Here is an 18363-nt window from a genome sequence, read left to right as displayed (position 1 = left end):
TGCCAATCCCTGAAAACCACCCTGTGTTGGTAAGAGTAAACATTTGGTTGAGGGGAGCCAGTACATAGTGGGAGCCACACAGATATAACATATTCACTGATTCCAGAATGAGTATAATATTTGCACAGGCTCTCCTCTCTCTCTCTCTCTCTCTCTCTCTCTCTCTCTCTCTCTCTCTCTCTCCAGACCCTTTCTAATTAGTTCTCAGATGTGAATACACCACTCTTCCAATGATGTCAAGCTATTTCCTTCACTGAATTCATGGGGAATAGTAATACAAGGAGGTCAGGTCCCTTGCCCAAGGTCACCCACAGAGGAACTGATACAGCTGGGAAAGGAATTCAGAGGCCCTGCTCTCTAGACCACATTTCCTCTTACACTGCCCATTTGACACGGTCAAATATATCCTTCCACCTGTAAACTCAGCCTAAGGATGTTAGAGGGGCAGAACACTAATTTCTTCTCTATTCTCCTTACAGGAAAGAAGAGTGTCCCTCCCTGCTTCCCCAACGTGGACTCCCCGACTGTGGCGACAGCCTAGCAGTTTAGATGGTTGGGTGAGCCCAGCTCAAACTCCAGAGCCTGAAGAAGGGCTAACAGAGGCCTTTCGTGCAGTCAGTGTCATGACCCCTCCTCCTCTTCCTCCTCCTCCCATGTCTCCCTCATGGAGTGAAAGGTCTCTGTCCCCATTTCGCCAAGAGACAGATCCCAAGTCCAACCGGCAGATGCAAGTATTACTGGCCAGAAACATTATCAATGCTGCCAGGAGGAAGAGCTCTTCTCCTAAAGCCCCAGGGATAGATAGCTTCAGGCCCTTCACTCCCCCTGCCACTTCTATCAGTGCATCAGATGGTAGTCCTAAGAACATGGGCAACCGTTCCCCAAGCCCAATGCAGTCTCCCAGTCCAAGAAGAATGGATGGATATCGGTGTGTCTCCGTCCCCATCACCACTGCACCATCACACGTCAGTGCATCATCAAACAACAGCCCCAGGTTGCTGGGCAGCCAGTCTCCAACATATAAAAGCCCACTACAATCTCCAAAAGCAGGTCGGATGAATGGAAACAAGTACTTCACACTGCCTGCCAGCACTGGGTCACCACTCATGAACGTGACATCCAGTAATGGTCCAAGAACAATGGGCAACCATTCTGTGGCACACAGGGATCCAGTCCAGTCCCCCAAAACCACAATCATGGATAGCCACAGGATCTTCACACCACCGGCAAGTACAACCAGAAAACCATCATGTACCAGTCCTAAGGACCTGGGCACTGTTTCCCCAACCATTAAAAGCCCCTTGCAGTCTCCCATTGTGGGAACACATTCTCCGGTGAAGCGCTATACCTCCATGTCACCCACCAATTCAGATGTATCCCTCGACTCTGAAGACTCTGGGATCAAGTCACCCAGTATCCGCAGTTTCAACATTTGTCCTCGGGGCTGGAATGGCAGCCTGAGGCTGAAGCGGGGTAGCCTTCCTGCAGAAGCATCCTGTACTTCCTAAATCTGAAATAACAGGTGGAGATTACAAAAGAGCAGAAGCCTGTTGTCAGTTCTACGAGCACCTAATCCTGCCAGTCTAGTTAAGCATCAAGTGGAAGAAACTGGTCTGCAAAAATAAGATGTAATGCTTCTCCCCAAGCCTGCCACTTTCTGGGGATTTAAAAGAACACGACAGAACATATTAATCTGGGGAAAGATTTCTCAGAGCAGAAGTGCCCAAAACTGAGGGAAATGTGACTGAGACTGTGACCCCCAAACACCAGATTTCAGTAGGATTCTCTTTAGTCATTGTCCCCATCATGGCATTTGCATGTATATTTGGCTTTTACGGGCTTTGATTCATCCGTCTTTACTGAACTGGAGCCATCAGTGACTTCTTTGCTCAAGGGAGACTAATAAGGCTTAGACTGTTTCCCAGTCTGAAATATCCAGTGAGAGGACGAGAACACACACACACACACACACACACACACACACACACACACACACACACACACTAATCCCTGGCAGGCCGTCAGTGAGTGAGCAGGCAGAGAGGGAGGCCATCCTTGTGCCTGCCTTCCACTATAGTTGTTATTGTTTTCCCTGCACTCTGATTGGACTATGAGTCAGGTCTGCCTGTACTCCAGTTGCCTGAGGGCATAAGTAGAAAGTGAGAAACAAAGGGCAAGAGGACCTTAGTCCGAAGTTATATCTGCCTGTTCATCTGTGTGATTCAGCTTTTCCTCCAAATACAAAATCCTGGCTTTACACAAGTCCTAGAAGCCCACAAAGAACAGTCTTGTGACATTCTTCTCTTGGATTTGAGACTCCCTAGAACAGTGGATGGGGAAACAATTGAGCTGAGGCACTGAATCACACAGCAAAGATCTCTCGCACAAGAAGAATGGGAGGCCGCCCTCCAGAAAGTTCCCAGTGTCCAAGAAAATCTGGAACTCTTCCTACAAAGAAATGATTTTTGGTCCAGCATTTGAAAAGAGCATGATGAACTCCACATGTACTCAGGCAAGACTACAGCAAAACTGACACCCCCAGTCAGTACCTGGTAACCATCTTCTTTGTTATGTAAAGATCAAATTTTCTCTATAAAGCCTACACTAATGGAGCACAGGATCTGCCTGTATGGAGGGGTTCCTGTGGAGTGTCCCAAGACACTCTGAGGAGCACAGACCAGAGCATGGATCCTTCAAGATGAGGAGGATCGTAAATAATTTCCTGCTGGAGTGCAGATCTGGTTTAAGCACTGGAGAGGGGAGGCAGGACTTCATTTATTTACTGAAGACTTGTGGGATAGATATCTAGTGACTCCCCCCACCGCAGTCCTCGAACTAGGGTCTTATTCATGGCAGCAAAAGCCCAGACTCCCCTGCACGAATCCTACATAAGACAGCAATAAAGAGGAGAAGCATCTTCACGTTAGGTTCCTCTTGAACTGTTTCAAGAAAAGAGGCTGGTTGCAGCAATCATGGGCCTTGTACATGGGTACATAAGTTCCCAACCCAGTTGCTGAAAAGATCACAAACCGACAGACTTATACCCAAATCTTTGGTAAAAATGATGAGCTTCTTTGGCATATATCCAGTATGGTCAGAAGGCTGACAGCAAACTAGGTAGTTTGTCATCAGAATTTGCCCACTGAACTCCTGCAAGACATATACTGGTTTCCCCCGCTATGTTTTTGCAGTTTATAGTCACTGTCCAGAGCCCTGTTAAAGATCAACTCCTTTTCCTGTTTACGCTGTGGTGAGGCTACCTCCCAAACCACCACCACCCTCTCCTCCTCTCCTCCCCACCCCACCCCACCCCAACCCATGTACTGAATGATATGGTATCATGCAGCCAGTTCGCCAACTGGCAATGACATGGGCAGGGACATATCAGGTGTTTTCCTTGCTTGCCCTTGATACAGCAGTCATCCTCTATTTTTATCCCTGTAACCTTTAAAGACAGGAACATGTTCTCAGTATTAATTCAAGGTGAGCCAGAAATGAATAACAGCAGAGAAAAAAGGTCCCCCATCTTTGTTTTCTTCTGATCATGCATAGCTTATGTGGGAGAGCAGGTGGAGGAGGCTGCAAGCTGTGGGTTCCTTGGAAACATTCCAGCTCATGCTAGCCAAGTTGATCACATGGCACATGTGCTGCTGTCATTGCTTGAGCCATGTACTGCAGTAGCACAGCCGGGACCGTTCGTGTTGGCCAAGGAGAAGTAGGGTAATGTAGCCCAGGTGTATCAAGCCCAGGTCTATCAATCCCTACCCACTGGAGGCTGGGTAGGGGGTCATAGATATCAGGTATACATGCTATCCCAGTGAAAACAAATGGGCAGCAGAATTCAAATTGTTACATCCAGAAACTTGCTGTGAAGCACAGAACACTCTTTTGTTCCCAAACATCATACTGAGGGGACCCACCTGTAGAGAAAGTAATAGGTTTTAGCCCGAGACTGGAAATGACAGGCTCTTAACCCCTTGCACTCCATTTCTTCTGACACTTGCTTTGGGCAGCCTGACAACCCACATTTGGGCCTCATGATATGATTTGAGAATGGTTGCTATGGGCAACCATGGGGGCTCATAGGCAGTCAAGCCAATATAAGAAGTTTGCTGCGGCAGGGACCTGAGTTCTGCCTTGACTCAGCACACTCAGAGAGCGAAAGGACGATGTAAGAACACCCAGTGCTACAAAATATTGGTTTCCCCTGCAGCTGCTTGGCCTCTTGGGTCTAGAGGTCAAACGGATACTTTGCCGCTGCTCTGGTTTCACTAGAGGAATGGCAAAGGAGAGAAGAGTATCACACATTAAATCCCACACTGAGGCCTCTCTGTTGTGACTGCCTGGCCTATGCGATAAATTTCAGTCCCACAGGCAGGGAGCGTATGGCATGTCAAGTGTCAATTCTCAGATAGCTCTCTGGTCCGTCAACCTGTCCCTTCTAAGACTAGCAAAGGAGGCGCAGAGGGAAAGGGACGATGGAAGGTTAATGGTGCCCTCTAGAGGTTCGTGCTATCAACTGCAAGATTTTTGTCTTAAGAACAGGGTGGACATTTGTATAGCTGAGCCTGAAAGAGAGCACTGGTTGGATAAGCTTTCCACAAAGATAACACTGTGGCAGGGGAAAGGCTCTACCCATCATCCCCTGAGAAGCTCTTGTTTCGTGTTTAGAAGGAAATGTTGCATGTCGCTGAGTGTATGGGAGAGAGGTGCTGATCTGGGAGAGGTGTTAAAAGAAACCTTTTGAGATGTCAGGAATTTCTGAAGGTGTCCTTTTCTTCCCTGAATCAGGCAAGCAGCTATGCAGTCTTTGAAGATACTGCTGCCTGCAGCTTAAGGAAGGCAAAGACAGGTATTTGCACAGGGAAATTAAAAAGTATAAACAGCAAAGTATCATCAGTAGTAGCATATTGCTCATTTCAGAGACAGAATCTCATACTCTTGCTTGCCACTGGAGAAGAAACCTGTAGTATATTAGGCATGGTGCTTAAATACCTTCATCTCTAGACCTAAGCCTATAAGAACAGATGGTCTAAGTAAATCTTGAGGCAATTGGAAGTGGGGCTCCATTTTACCCAAGGAAGAAACAAAAATAGAGTGAGCCCTAAGGGTAGAGTCCTCCTTTGAGGACAATGACAAGGAAGAGTTCTGAGGTTTACCTCCTATCCCTGCCTTTACAGACTTGACTTCTTTCTCCAGAGTTACCATGTGATGCTTCCTGGCACAAAGCTCATTTTCATGTGCTGGATGCCTGCTAGCTCTAGTGCAAGCAAATTTGCCAAGAAGGATAGGGCCAAGAAGACTAGAGTCTTGATGGGCTAGAAGTCCATGATGTGACATTCAAAATCTGTGGACATAAGCAAAGCAACCTTTGTGGTGGCCTTTGTCCCTGCTTCAAATGCTTAGTGAACCTCACCCTACCACTCTTGCTGATTTGGATTCTGTTAGGGTTCTTATAAGGCTGCTCCTAGTATAAGGAACATAATCCAGCCTGCTCCTGGGAAATGTAACAATAGCCAGGGCCCCAAAAGGCAGTATGTTGAGGTAACTGGAGGTGAAAGCAAGAGTGAAATATAGGTATCAATCAGAGGCGCCTTTACCTCTGGACTTCAGGGCCAAAGTCCAGGGCCTCCACAGCCCCGGGGCCCCGCAAATCTTCTTTAGTATGTCCCAGGTGGTGTGGTTGCCCAGCCAAGCATGATGATGCTTAATTTGCAGGGAGTGGGGCTCCAAAGACCTTTAGGTCCAGGCTCCAAAATTTCTTAGGTGCACCTCTGGTATCATTGATTGACATCCTGACTAAATTTACCAGAGGAAGTCCTAATGAAATTTAGTAGTACTTTAGAGTAACTCCTGAGTAGCCCTACTGACTATGTAGTCAGGATGTCAACCACTATCTCCCAGTGTGATGGTATTGATCAAACCTAATTCCAAAGTGAGAGTAAAAAGCATTCAAGGTCCATAGCATGATGCTTCTTACAAAACAGTAACAGGATGGTTTGTGAGATCAAACTGGATGGTTGCTAGATCCATCTAGCAAGATTAATTTCTGTTGAATGGAATTAAAAAAAAAATTTTTTTTAATGAACCTGGTGACTAATGGATAGAAAGGTGCTATTGTTCATTTGGGGTTTTTTGTTAAAACTTTGTAAAAAGTTGGTTTTATAAGTACTGTTACTTTTCTCTTAATGTATTCAGATAGTGTCTGGCAATAGACTTTGGAAATCATGTACGATCTGTAGTGTCCACTCTGCCATGGAGTGTACACACTGAATTGTTCCCTAGTCATTCACTCAGTGCAAGCAAGCAGTTTGACTATCTGCTACAAAATCTTTTTTCTATGGCTGTTTCCCACTAGTGCAGTTATCAGACACATCCTGTTTTAGAGAAATGTGCTCCACTTGTAATTACAAAGCAAGCTGAACCAGAGACATATTGAATGCTTGTATGGCCCCCAGGTAACTAAATTATTAATCCCTAACTCCCATGTTTCTCAATGAGAGACCGTTGAGTCAGATCTCCTTGCACACATCTGGACTTGGTTTCACAGCAGAGAGCAGAGGAAGCTTTGTTCTCTGGTTTTGAGAGAGCCCAGAAAGTGGATTTGTTCCAAAGGTTTAATAAGCAAAACTGTTTCACAATCTACAAGCGCTTTTGCATGCAAAGCAGATGTGTAGTTTCTATTAGCATTGCTGCCTCCCTGGGAATGTCTTCCAGAAAACAACCAACAAGAGGAAGGCTATATTATCATCCCAACTGTAATATAGTGCTGTTGTCAGAGCTGGCGGTGCAGTTCAACAGAAACACAAGAACTGCACAGAGGAATTGCTCAAGAAGGAAGATGTTGTTAATTAAATGTTGCTAGTGTCTCACTTAAGGTCCTCTGGGCCAGCTGGTGACTTCTTTAGCTTACGAGACATCTTCATCCTGAAGTTGTGTAACCGAGAACACATTGGGCTTGCTGTTTCTTCACCAGATGCTCTTTGCATTAGCACTGTGCCACACGGCTGTATACCAAGCTCCAGAATAAATCTGAATTTAGCCCACACAGCTTTGGCTGTCTTGTGTCATTTCCAAACAAACTATCAGCCACAAGGAAAGAGACCTGCCTTCCTAGTGTTCACATGCTGGTCTCCAAGAGTTCACTCGAGTACACACATATGAACTGCAGAAGAAAACCATTCTGGGGTCAGCAGCTCAGAAGCTCCTCTGGTGGCAGTCGTAGGACAAAATAAATTGCAGTCTGGAAATGAAAACAAAAGCACTGTGGCCCACTGGAATAGTCTATAGATAAGAGAACTGAAGAAGCCACCTAATGGCGCAGTGGGGAAATAACTTGCCTAGGGAGCAAGAGATTGCTGGTTCAAATCTCTGCTGGTATGAAACACCTATATCGGGCAGCAGCAATATAGGGAGATGCTGAAAGGCATCATCTCTTACTATGCTGGAGATGGCAATGGTCAACCCCTCCTCTACCAAAGACAACCACAGGGCTCTGTGGCCACCAGGAGTGGACACCGACTTGACAGCACACTTTACCTTTACCTTTAAGAGAACAGAGGTGCAGCTATGAGTATTTGTTCTTATCCAGTGGGGCTTTAAGCCTTTCTCGGAATCCTCTCTCATTGCACACACCCTCACTAACCTGAAATGGCACCCCTGACAGACTATTTCACTTACCAGATTAACATTTGGAATACTACAGGTATTTTCCCTCCATCACCCCCACCCCTCTCTTCCTTCATCATGGGTGTTTAGAAAATGAAATGCTCAGTCAAAGAAAGAACATCCCTTTCAGTGGCATACCCCAAGATTGGATGGACAGCAAAGGAGGAGAACTGGTCTTGTGGGTTGAACATAAATTGTCCCCTTTCCTAAGCAGGATCCACACAATATAGTGAGGAAGAACAACTACAAGGATAAAAATAAATGGAGAAAAGCATTGTAGTTGGATTTTATTACAGACCATCATGCAAGAAAATAATGCATATGATGCTTTTCTGAAACAAATTACAGATAGATCCATCTTATTTATTTATTATTTCTCTGTGTAAACCACCTTGAGCCATTTTGGGAAGGGTGGTATAGAAATAGAATGAATTTAATAATAATAATAATAATAATAATAATAATAATAATAATAATTATTATTATTATTATTATTATTATTATTCATGGATGATGGTGATTTCTGTGGCCCCTATGGTGCTGAGGTGCTCTTCAAGGTCTTTTGGAACTGCACTCAGGGCGCCAATTACCACTGGGATTATTTTGGTCTTTTTCTGCCACAGCCTTTCAATTTCAATTTGTAGATCTTTGTATTTGGTGATTTTTTCTATTTCCTTTTCTCCTATTCTGCTATCCCCTGGTATTGCTATGTCGATTATTTTCACTTGTTTTTCTTTCTTCTCGACTACAGTTCTATCTGGTGTATTGTGTGGCAGATGTTTGTCTGTTTGTAGTCGGAAGTCCCATAATATTTTTACAGCCTATATTCTGTGACAATATCTATAACAACAGCAACAACATTGACAATAAAATTCAGCCATCCCAGGTCCTTGGGAAAGACTCGATGTCTGGATAAAACAAACCAGTCAATAACACCTGTCTGACTGTGTAAACAAGAAATAATTCATGGAAACACATATTAGTAGTAAGGAGGGACTTCAACAGTCTGATATCTGTTGTGATACAAAACTCTGTTAAGCATCAAATCTCCAACATACTCTTCACATGTTTTGCAGACAACTTGCTTTAGGTGGAAGAAGGAACAGGAGGACTGGCTGTCCTTGACTTGATCCTAACTAATAGGGAAAAGTTGGTCAATCAGCTTGTAGTTGGGGAAAAGTGACCATGTAATGATGGAATTCTTGATCTTCTGGAAAGCGAAAGGTGATCAAACGTGTACTTTGGATTTCAGGAAAGCTGACTGAATACATTCACTGAAGCTCTTGGTAAGATTCTATGGCTTGATAAACTAGTTGGGAAAGGAGCCCAAGAAGGGTGGGAGTTCCTGGAAAATGAGTTACTAAAGGAAAAATCACAAATATCCCCACTAATGGGAGATATCTAAAAAAAAAAAAGACGCTGCACAAAAAGTGTAATGATACGCTGAAAACAAACAAGGATGTGCAAGAAATAGAAGGACTGACAGGTTCCCAGGACGAATATAGAGGAATAGCTCAGATTTGTAGTGGCAGTATCAGGAAAGCTAAAGCACAGAACGAGGCGAAATGGCGAGGGATGCTAAAAGCAACAAATGGGGCATTTTCAGATTTGTTTGAAGTAAGAGGAAGGGAAATGGTAGGCCACACTGTTAAGGATAGTCAAGTGCTAATGGGTAGCAAAGAGAAGGCAGAACTGCTCAATTCCTATTTTGCCTCCTCCCCAGAAAGGAAATGTGCAGAGGTGTAGCCACCCTTGGGCGACCGGGTTCAAAGAACCCTGTCCACAGCCCCGACACACACACCCATGTCTGATGTTAGACATGGGAGGGTGCTGGTTTAGCTCCCAAGTGGGGCCATGCGGCTCCGTTCGGGAGTTAAATGGCTGGCGCTGCGTTCACAGCACAGCCAGGAGTAGCTCTTCCCTGTCTTAAAGGCAGGGAGAGCCACTCCTGGCCATGCTGCAAATGCAGCGCTGCTGCGCTGCTCTGCTCTGGGCCACCCCCTCCCACCCCCCCGACATGAAGCTATACTTTTGCTGAAACTTTCATTATTCCCTATGGAAAAATCTTAAACTTCAAAAATTCACCAAAAATCAGCCCTTTCCCCAATTCCTCTGAAATTTGGGTGGTAGCTTACACCCATTGGGCACTACTAACCCCACCCACTAGTTTTGCCCCGGGGCCATTTTTAAAAATCCCAAACATTTCGGATTCAGATTTTGCAATTTTGAACAAAGAACAAAACTGGGGTTTTTCAGATTGGCTGATTTTGAACAAAGAACAAAATGGGGGTGTTTCAGATTCGGGCCCAAAACAAAACAGAAAACAAAACAAAACGCATAACCCTAATTTTAAGGCCTGTTTTGTTGGGGGAACAGGCCTCAAAATTGTGCTTTTTTCCAGGGAAGAGCTGGTCTACCAATTGGTATCGGCAGGTAGACCAACTTAGCACATCAGCCTGCCTTGGAGGACAGGTCTCCCTGGATAGACCTGTCCTCTGAGGCAGGCTGACACACCAAGTCCGGAGCAGAGGGATAGTCTATCCGCCATTCCCAATTGGTAGACCAGCTCTTCCTGGGGGGAAAGCACCATTTTGAGGCCAATTTTTCCAACAAAATGGGCCTCAAAATGGCACATGAATCACCTGAATCTATTCAGGTTAAATTTGGGGTGATTCATTGAGGTAGCCAGCCAAGCAGGCTGCTTTCGACAAACCAATTCAGGGCATCTGCAAATCAAATCACAGATTTTGATTCGTGCACACCCTTAGTCAGGAATGCAATTCAAAATTGATAAGGAGTTAGTAAAAAAATGTCTATCTTGAATGAGTTCAGTCTTCTGGTCTGGATGAACTGCATCCTAGGATACAAAAAGAACTTGCGGAAGTGCTCTCAGAACCTCTGTCTGTCATCTTTGACAAATCCTGGAGAACGAGTGAAGTGCCACAAGACTGGATGTGAGTCAATGTTGTACCAATTTTCAAAAAGGTGGGAAAGGAGGGTTTAGGAAAAGACCAGTCAATCAAACTTTGATACCAAGGAAGATACTAGAACAGATTGCAGTCAATCTGTAAGCATCTTGATAGCAATGTAATGAATATAAGAAGCCAGCATGGATTTGTCAAGAATGCATCCGACAGGAATTCATCTGACTAATCTTATCTCTTTTTTTGATTGGGTTACTAGCTTTAGTGGATTGTAGGAATGTATCTTAATTTCAGCAAAGTATTTTACAAGTTCCCCATGAGGCTTTTAAGATTAGCAAACAAGTCAAATATGGGCTAGATGATAATAGCCCATCAGGTGGATTCACAACAGTAGAAAAACTGTATTCAGAAAAGAGTGCTCATCAATGGCTTCTTATCAGACAGGAGGGTGGTTTCAAGTGAGTGATGCAGGGCTCAGGCCTGGTGCTTTTCAACATTTTTATCAATGACTTAAAGATGTGCGGAGGAAATCCTCATCAAATTCACACACGAGGCAATACTGGAAAGGAGAGCTAACATGTCAACCGTCAGGAATAAAATTCAAAATGATCTTGATAGAATGGAAAAGCAGACTGAAGCTAACAAAATGAAATTCAACAGACAATGCAAAGCTGTTCACTTAGGTGGGGGGGGGGATCAAATTATTATTATTATTATTAATTTGATTTCTATACCGCCCTTCCAAAAATGGCTCAGGGCGGTTTACAAAGAGAAATAACAAACAAATAAGATGGCTCCCTGTCCCCAAAGGGCTCACATTCTTAAAAGAAACATAAGACACACACCAGCAACAGTCACTGGAAGAACTGTGCTCGGGGTGAATAGGGCCAGTTACTCTCCCCCTGCTAAATAAAGAGAATCACCACGGTAAAAGGTGCCTCTTTGCCCAGTTAGCAGGGGAGCTAAAAATGCCGAGGGATAGGATGGGGAATACCTGGTTTGACAGTAGTGCATGTTAAAAAGATCCTGGCATTGCAATTGATCTCAAATTGAACATCAGTCAGCAGTGTTACCTGGCTTGACAGTAAAGTAAAGGTAAAGTGTGTCGTCGAATTGGTTCCGACTCCTGGTGACCGCAAAGCTCTGTGGTTGTCTTTGGTAGAGGGGTTTACCATTGCCTCCTCCCATGCAGTATGAAATGATGCCTTTCAGCATCTTCCTATATCACTGCTGCCCGATAGCTGTTTCCCACAGTCTGAGAAACATACCAGTGGGGATTCAAACCGGCAACCCAAAAGATCCTGGCATTCCAACTGATCTCAAGTTGAACATCAGTCAGCAGTGTTATAAAAAGTAAATGTGATTTTAGGTTGCATTAATAGAATCATAGTTTCCAAGTTTTGAAGTAATTGTTTCACTACTCAGACTTCCTCTGGAGTTCTGTGTCCAGTTCTGGGAGCTGCTCTATAAGAAGGATGTGGATGAACTGGGTTCAGAGAAGGGCAATGAAAATAAGGTTTTTGAGAAAAGGTTGAAGGAAATGGGTATGTTTAGCCTGGAGAAAGGAAGACTGAGGGGGACATGAAAGCACCATTCAAAAACCTGAAGAGTTGTCACATAGAAGAGGGCAAAGATTTGTTCTCTTCTACCTTAGATTAGATTTAATGGATTGGAGTTACAGGAGGATAGATTATGGTTGAATATTGAGGTGAAATTGCTTAATAGTCAGAGCAACTTGACAATGGAACCAATTACTGTCCTAGGAGAATAGTAGTCTCTCTCTCATTGGGGGTCTTCAAGCAGAGGCTGGACAGCCGTCTATTGGGGATGAATAGCTCTGGATTTCCTGCATCAAGCAGCGGATTGGACTAGATGGCCAACACGACCCCCCCTTCCAACCCTCTGATTTAAAGATGGCAGCCAGTAAAGCAAAATGTCTGAGAAGCTTTGCTTTTGACTCTCTTGAAAATGATGCAGATGTGAAGGTAAGGTATGAAGATAAAAATGTATAATGGCTAAACCAATTTCCCTACTAATATCTCAGTCCTCAAAGCAGATAGTGCTTTGTATTGCAGTGTACATATTTGCTGACCTATTTGAAAACTGATGAGAGGGCCAATCTCATGTTCACAATGGAAATGTAGATTGTTGTCCGGAATGTTCACACCAACTTTCATTCTGATGTCTCATTTTTCCAAAACTTCACATTCACGTTTGCATTTTCCTCTGACATTTGAAATCAGATGTGAGGATTCAGCCAGCATTTGAACTTGAAACATAGAATTGTGCCCTGGTGCCAAATGAAAATATATCCCTGAAAGCTTCAGAATCCTCAAGGATACATCTTCAGGGGACAGCAGGGGGGAGGGGGGATTGGTGAAAATCACCCCTTCCCTGTTGCACATGCAAAACTTTGTTCGATCATATGTCATTAGTCTGGATGTTAGCCACTATTACCCCAAGAATAACATATTGCAGTCTGAATTCTATGGAAATGTGATGCCACTACAACAGTAGCTCTCCCTTTCAAGAACGGCATCTGGAATAACTCTCCACAACAAGCAAATGACAGCTTGCACATTTGTAGTACTACATAGTGATCATCAGAAGAGACCTCGAGGCAGCCCAAACCCAATTAAATTTGTTGCCTCTTAAATGTACTCTTAAAGTAGAGAAACAGAGACCAGATGTACACCAGACGTTAGCCTTCATGTAGTCGATTTTACAATGGCCCCATTCGCACATAATGCCAAACTGGAGTTGAATGGGGCAGAGTTTGGAATTCATGTATGTCCAAATGCATGAAACCATGGTTTTGCAGCAAAAGTGACCTGCCATTTCCCTTGCCAAACTCCATTTTGAACCTTCGGTTTGTAGTAAGTTTAGCTGCTCCAGTCTGAGGTTTGAAGGCAGTAGTGTTATGTCCGAATGCAGATACCACCTTAACTGGTTTCATGCTGTTTCTGGAACCAAAATCATAGAGAGGGCAGCCCAGACTCACCCAGAAATGCACCTGCTCCATGCCTTCCATGCTTCTCACTGGCTACCTCTCTGAGCATTTGCCCCGCCCCTGTCTCTGTGCTCCTCAAGCTGTTGCCCGGCAACAGGGACACCACATTGTCCCATCCCAAGTTTCTCAGCCTGTCAAAGTGAAAAGTCACATTTGGGGATGCCTGCTTTCTACTATGTCTCTTGTTCCCAACTCTGGCAATCAGAAGAGAAAGGATGGCAAGACAGGCACTATGTGTTTTGCTCTCCAAAAATGAATCACTAAAGAAGTGTGTTCACAAGCACATTCAGTCATGGTGGCACCATCAACCGGGCAATCTGATTAGATTGATGCAAAGATAACATATGACAAGCAGCGATATCCGGGGTTGGGTTTAAAGGTAAGCCCCACCCAGGAATTCTTAAATGGCTCTGCTCTATTTTTTGTTCAATAAAGTTGGGGAAGTGGGTCCCAGCACCTTCTCCTTGAGTGCAAGCATGAAGTTTCTGGCATTACTCATGAGAGGAACCATCCAGTAAGAGCAGTATTGCCTCCAGTCAATGGAGAGATTTTTCCTGAGTGATAATGATGGAGGCTGCTCCTGAGCGGACCGCTCTCTCATGAGAGTGATAGCCCATTGAGACACGCCTACAGGCCGGACAACAGCTGACACCCAGCCGGGTTGCTCGACACAAGCAAGCCCCAGCAACATTTTCCCCTGTCTTGGCAACTGCCATGAAGAAGCAGTCCAAGCAATCCCTCAGCCAGTCTAGATGTCCATTAGTACATATGTTTGGTTTTGGCCAGTACTACCATCCTACTTTCCTGGGATCACTGATAATCAGTGCTCCCCTCTCCCGCACTTCTCTGAAGGGGCTGATCTGCATATGCCATTACACCATTGCACTGGTCCAAACCCCTGAAATCTGAATAAGAGTAAAGGTCTATCCCCAGTCCCAGTGTTGCCCTAGTCTGTCTACCTGGTACCACCTAGACACATGGAGCAGCTACCTCTCCTTGGGAGTATGAAAGGGTTGCCTGGAGAGGAGGTGGTTGTGGTGTACAAGTACTATTATTTACCAGTGAGAACAAGAGCTCCACACAAGCAGGACCCCTTGATTTGGATGGCCTACCTCATGAGAGTACAACCCAAGGGAGGCCTGAAACTTAATAAGCCTCTGGCCCTCTTTAGTGGACTGGCCCTCTCATGAGAGAGCTAATCCCTTGGCAGCAAGCTAACACAGGGGCAGAAGTATGCCTGGGTGTTCTTGGACTGCTTTGCTGGCGTCTGCTATCACAAGAGCATCCTTGGTCATAGTGGACCAGACCCCCAGGATCCTTTGCTTTCCCTCATATACATATTCCCTCCCAGAAAGTCATCATGTTCCCTTCCTGGAGTAACAGAAAAATAGTGTCCTACTGCACAAATCTGGCCCCCACCTTGCCAGTAATTGTGTTAGTGCAAGATTGTTTTGCTGTGGGGCTCTTACGAGCGTAGCAGTGCAAGTGCTACCAGGAGAAGGGCTTAAATGCCATTTTTTAAAATTTTATTAGATAGATAGATAGATAGATAGATAGATAGATAGATACTGCCCCAAACTTGCGTCTCTGGGTGGTTTAAAGAGATTTAAATGCCCTTTCCCTACCAAAGGCAGGAGGTCCATTCCGAAAAGGCACGATCTCACTCAGCACACTCCCTTGAAGATCGTGGCCAATGGTGCTGCCCTGCAGATGTTCTGATGCCTTGCCCACAGTCTGGTGATGCTAGTGCTACGGAGCTTGCAGGGATGTGGCCTCGGTGGACCAGGAAGAGGGAGTGGCTCCCCTGCCTTGAAACCAAAGGTGGCCGGGCTACAGTTGGATAAACTTTTGTGATGCAATTCACGGCTACAAAAATTAACCTCAGGTTCATCTACCCACAGTCTGCCATTACATGTGAATGCATCTATAAATGCACACAACCCTATATACAGTGGTCCCTCGACTTACGAACTACTCGACATCCGAAGTTTTCGACTTACGAACGACAAAAATGACCGGAAGTCGTTGCCGGTTTAGATGCGGCTTCCTCGACTTACGAATTTTTAGATGCGGTTTCCTCGACTTACGAATGTTTCCAGACCTCCGTGGTGTGCTTTTCGACTTACAAAAATTTCGACCTACGAACGTGCGTTCGGAACGGATTAACTTCATAAGTCGAGGGACCACTGTATATATAACTGTTGTGATCAGTCAGGAACAGCTTTTCCTTTTCCCCTGAAGAGTGATCTGGAAGTGAACCCTGCCCTGTCTGTCAGGCAATGACCTCTAAGGATCAGCAACTCAGCACACGGTGACCGGGACCTAGAGGGGCCTTGAGGCAGGAAGTGAAGAGGTTCTTTCTTCTTGTTCAATTGGAGCCAGGCAGGAGATGAGGGAGGACGGGTGGAAGGCTTAGTGGGGAGCAATGGAATTTGTGCCTCATGACAAAAGCTAGCCTGAAGAACTCTCTCATGGAGGGACATCTGCAGATCCTTGGGAGACATGACTGCAGGAAGCTTGAATTCTCTCCTGGAGTTTGGGGTGAGTTTCAAGGGGGAAGGAAGCCAGGGCTTCTGAGGGGTTTAGTGAGGGGAAAGTTTGTTAGCTTACTTACATTAGATTTCATTCTTTTTGTGCTACTGCAAGTCCTTACAACTGGTCTATTGTGTTTTATTTTGTAACGTAAGAATGTTGTACCTGTGCCCTTTTTATCCATCCAAGGCACTGCAAAAGTCTCTGTAAACTTTAAAGGTGCTTTTAAAGGTTCCTTACAACTGTGGGTGCTTTTTAAATTATCTTTGCAACTGGGTAACCAAGATTTTAAAGTGTACCACTCCAACAACTGGAGTGCTCTTTTTGAATTATTCTTGAAAGTACTGAGTGTTCCTTTAAAAAAAAAAAAAAATCTAACTAAAGCTGCTAGAGCTTCAGACCAAAGCAGTCTGTAGTCTTTTGAATAAAATTTTCTCTTTTTATTCTTTATAATTTCACCTGCTTCTGAGTGGATTTTTAACTCAGGAAAAAGGGGTTTAACTCTGGTGCAAACATGTCTCAAGGTTAATTGTTCAGCAACCTACCAAGTTTGCTCTTCACGTGTAGAATGAATGTGGAAGATTTTTGTATTTTTCCATTAGTAAAAGAGGAAAAGAGTCTCCCTGGACACTCACCCAAATCCAAATCAACCAAATTGAACTCTGTAATTAGGGTGTGGTGGCAGCGATTACCAAGAAACAGGTTTTTAAGGGATAGCCTTTGTTGAGCAAATATGGAAGGAATGAATCAGCATTTTTCTTTCTCCCACGTGGACTTGCTCTGAGACAAAGGGTAGGCTTAAATCCGCCATTTGCTGGTCCCCATTCGTTATAATAACAGTGCCTTATACTTGGAGTTGTGCCCAGTAACTGAAGGCCACTAACTGGAATAACACTAATTGGAATTAGTGTTAGTGGAATTAGTGTCCCACTAATTGGAATAACACATTAATTGTGTGTTAAGAGGACTGCTTAACACCAAAAATGCCTCTTCTTTCACAAAATATAATCACTGGGTGGACCTAATCCAGATGAGGTGCATTAGGAGGTTGATCGTTTCTCCTTGCATAGTTTCCCCACCAAACATTGCTCCTCAAAGCTGCTATTTGTCTCTGAAAGTAGTTATTTGCTATAAACAGCCACTTTGGGGGTCAAAGAGCAGCTTAAAGGGTGATTTTTGGTGATGAACAATGATGCAATTTCTCCTCTTAGAATTACACAGGGATTTAAAAACCTATGATGACCATGATGAACTATATCCAAAATAAATAAGAAAGAAAAACAGATATAGATACTGGCGGACATCCTGACTAATGGAAGGAGGCTCTGCAGGGACATGCTGAGAGCTGCACACCACTCAAAGCTACTTAAGGACCATCTTGCTCTGAGAGGAGGAGGGAAGAAAGAAGCAACAAAATCTACAGAGCTCAGAATATACAGACCTAAATATATTGCTTAATGTATGGTTCTTTATTGAAGGTTTTATGTCAACTGCTTTGGAAGCTTCACCTGACAAGTGATATAGAAATATCAAAAACAAAGAAACTTCCCCTGTACTCTGCTGCACCACCGCACAAAGACTTCGAAGCACTGCTTGTGCTACAGAATTTCATGGAGCATTGGAGAAGCCTCCACACCACCAGAAGTGCTCACTAATGGTTTGCTGATGGTCTGGGTATGAGAGTCTACCATATGGAAGGTTCGGGGTGTTGGAGATGGACTTTCAGTGCATCAGCCTTTTGTACCAACTATCCTAATGACCACTAGGGACAATGGGAGTAGAGATAGTGAGTAAGGGTCTCCCTGACTGTTCTACCTGTCTATACTCTATGACCCCTGATCTGACTCTTCCGCATTTCCTGTGCTGAGTCACAATCCTTCCTTTCCTCCTAGAGAGCAGATGGAAACATGTCTCTCTCTCTCCTTACCTATCCATTATGTAATCCTTTAGATTAGGTTTAGGCCTTTCCTAACCAAGTGTATTTAACCAATAAATATTTAGTATTTAGTTCTACAAGGATCTCCATGTGTTTTCTCTAAATAGCTGCAACAACTAAGCCATCCTCTGCTACCTACTCTGTAACTGGAGTGTGTGCTCATTCCTTAGTGCTCTGCTGTTTTACCTATTGGGGGTAAAAATTAACAACCTCTAACACTGGGATGCGCCATTTGGTGGTGTCCCATGGCTCTGCTTTGAACAGTTCTCCGGTTCAGTGGTCTCTGCGCTAGC

At 44.4% G+C, this 18363-nt stretch overlaps 1 protein-coding gene across 1 annotated transcript in view; it reads left to right on the top strand.

Moving 5' to 3' along the window:
* SYNPO (synaptopodin) overlaps positions 1-7050 on the top strand; it is an 83738-nt gene extending 76688 nt beyond the window's left edge. Inside the window, exon 3 of the mRNA XM_053292820.1 lies at positions 480-7050. Within this exon, the coding sequence (XP_053148795.1) occupies positions 480-1508 (1029 nt within the window). The 3' untranslated portion in view covers positions 1509-7050. The remainder of the gene's footprint in view (positions 1-479) is intronic.
* Positions 7051-18363: the final 11313 nt, after the last annotated feature.

Source organism: Hemicordylus capensis, chromosome 2, assembly GCF_027244095.1.
Source record: "Hemicordylus capensis ecotype Gifberg chromosome 2, rHemCap1.1.pri, whole genome shotgun sequence".
NCBI classification, from domain to species: domain Eukaryota; kingdom Metazoa; phylum Chordata; class Lepidosauria; order Squamata; family Cordylidae; genus Hemicordylus; species Hemicordylus capensis.
Note: the sequence above shows the minus strand (reverse complement) of the source record. Positions and strands in the feature narration are given on the sequence as shown.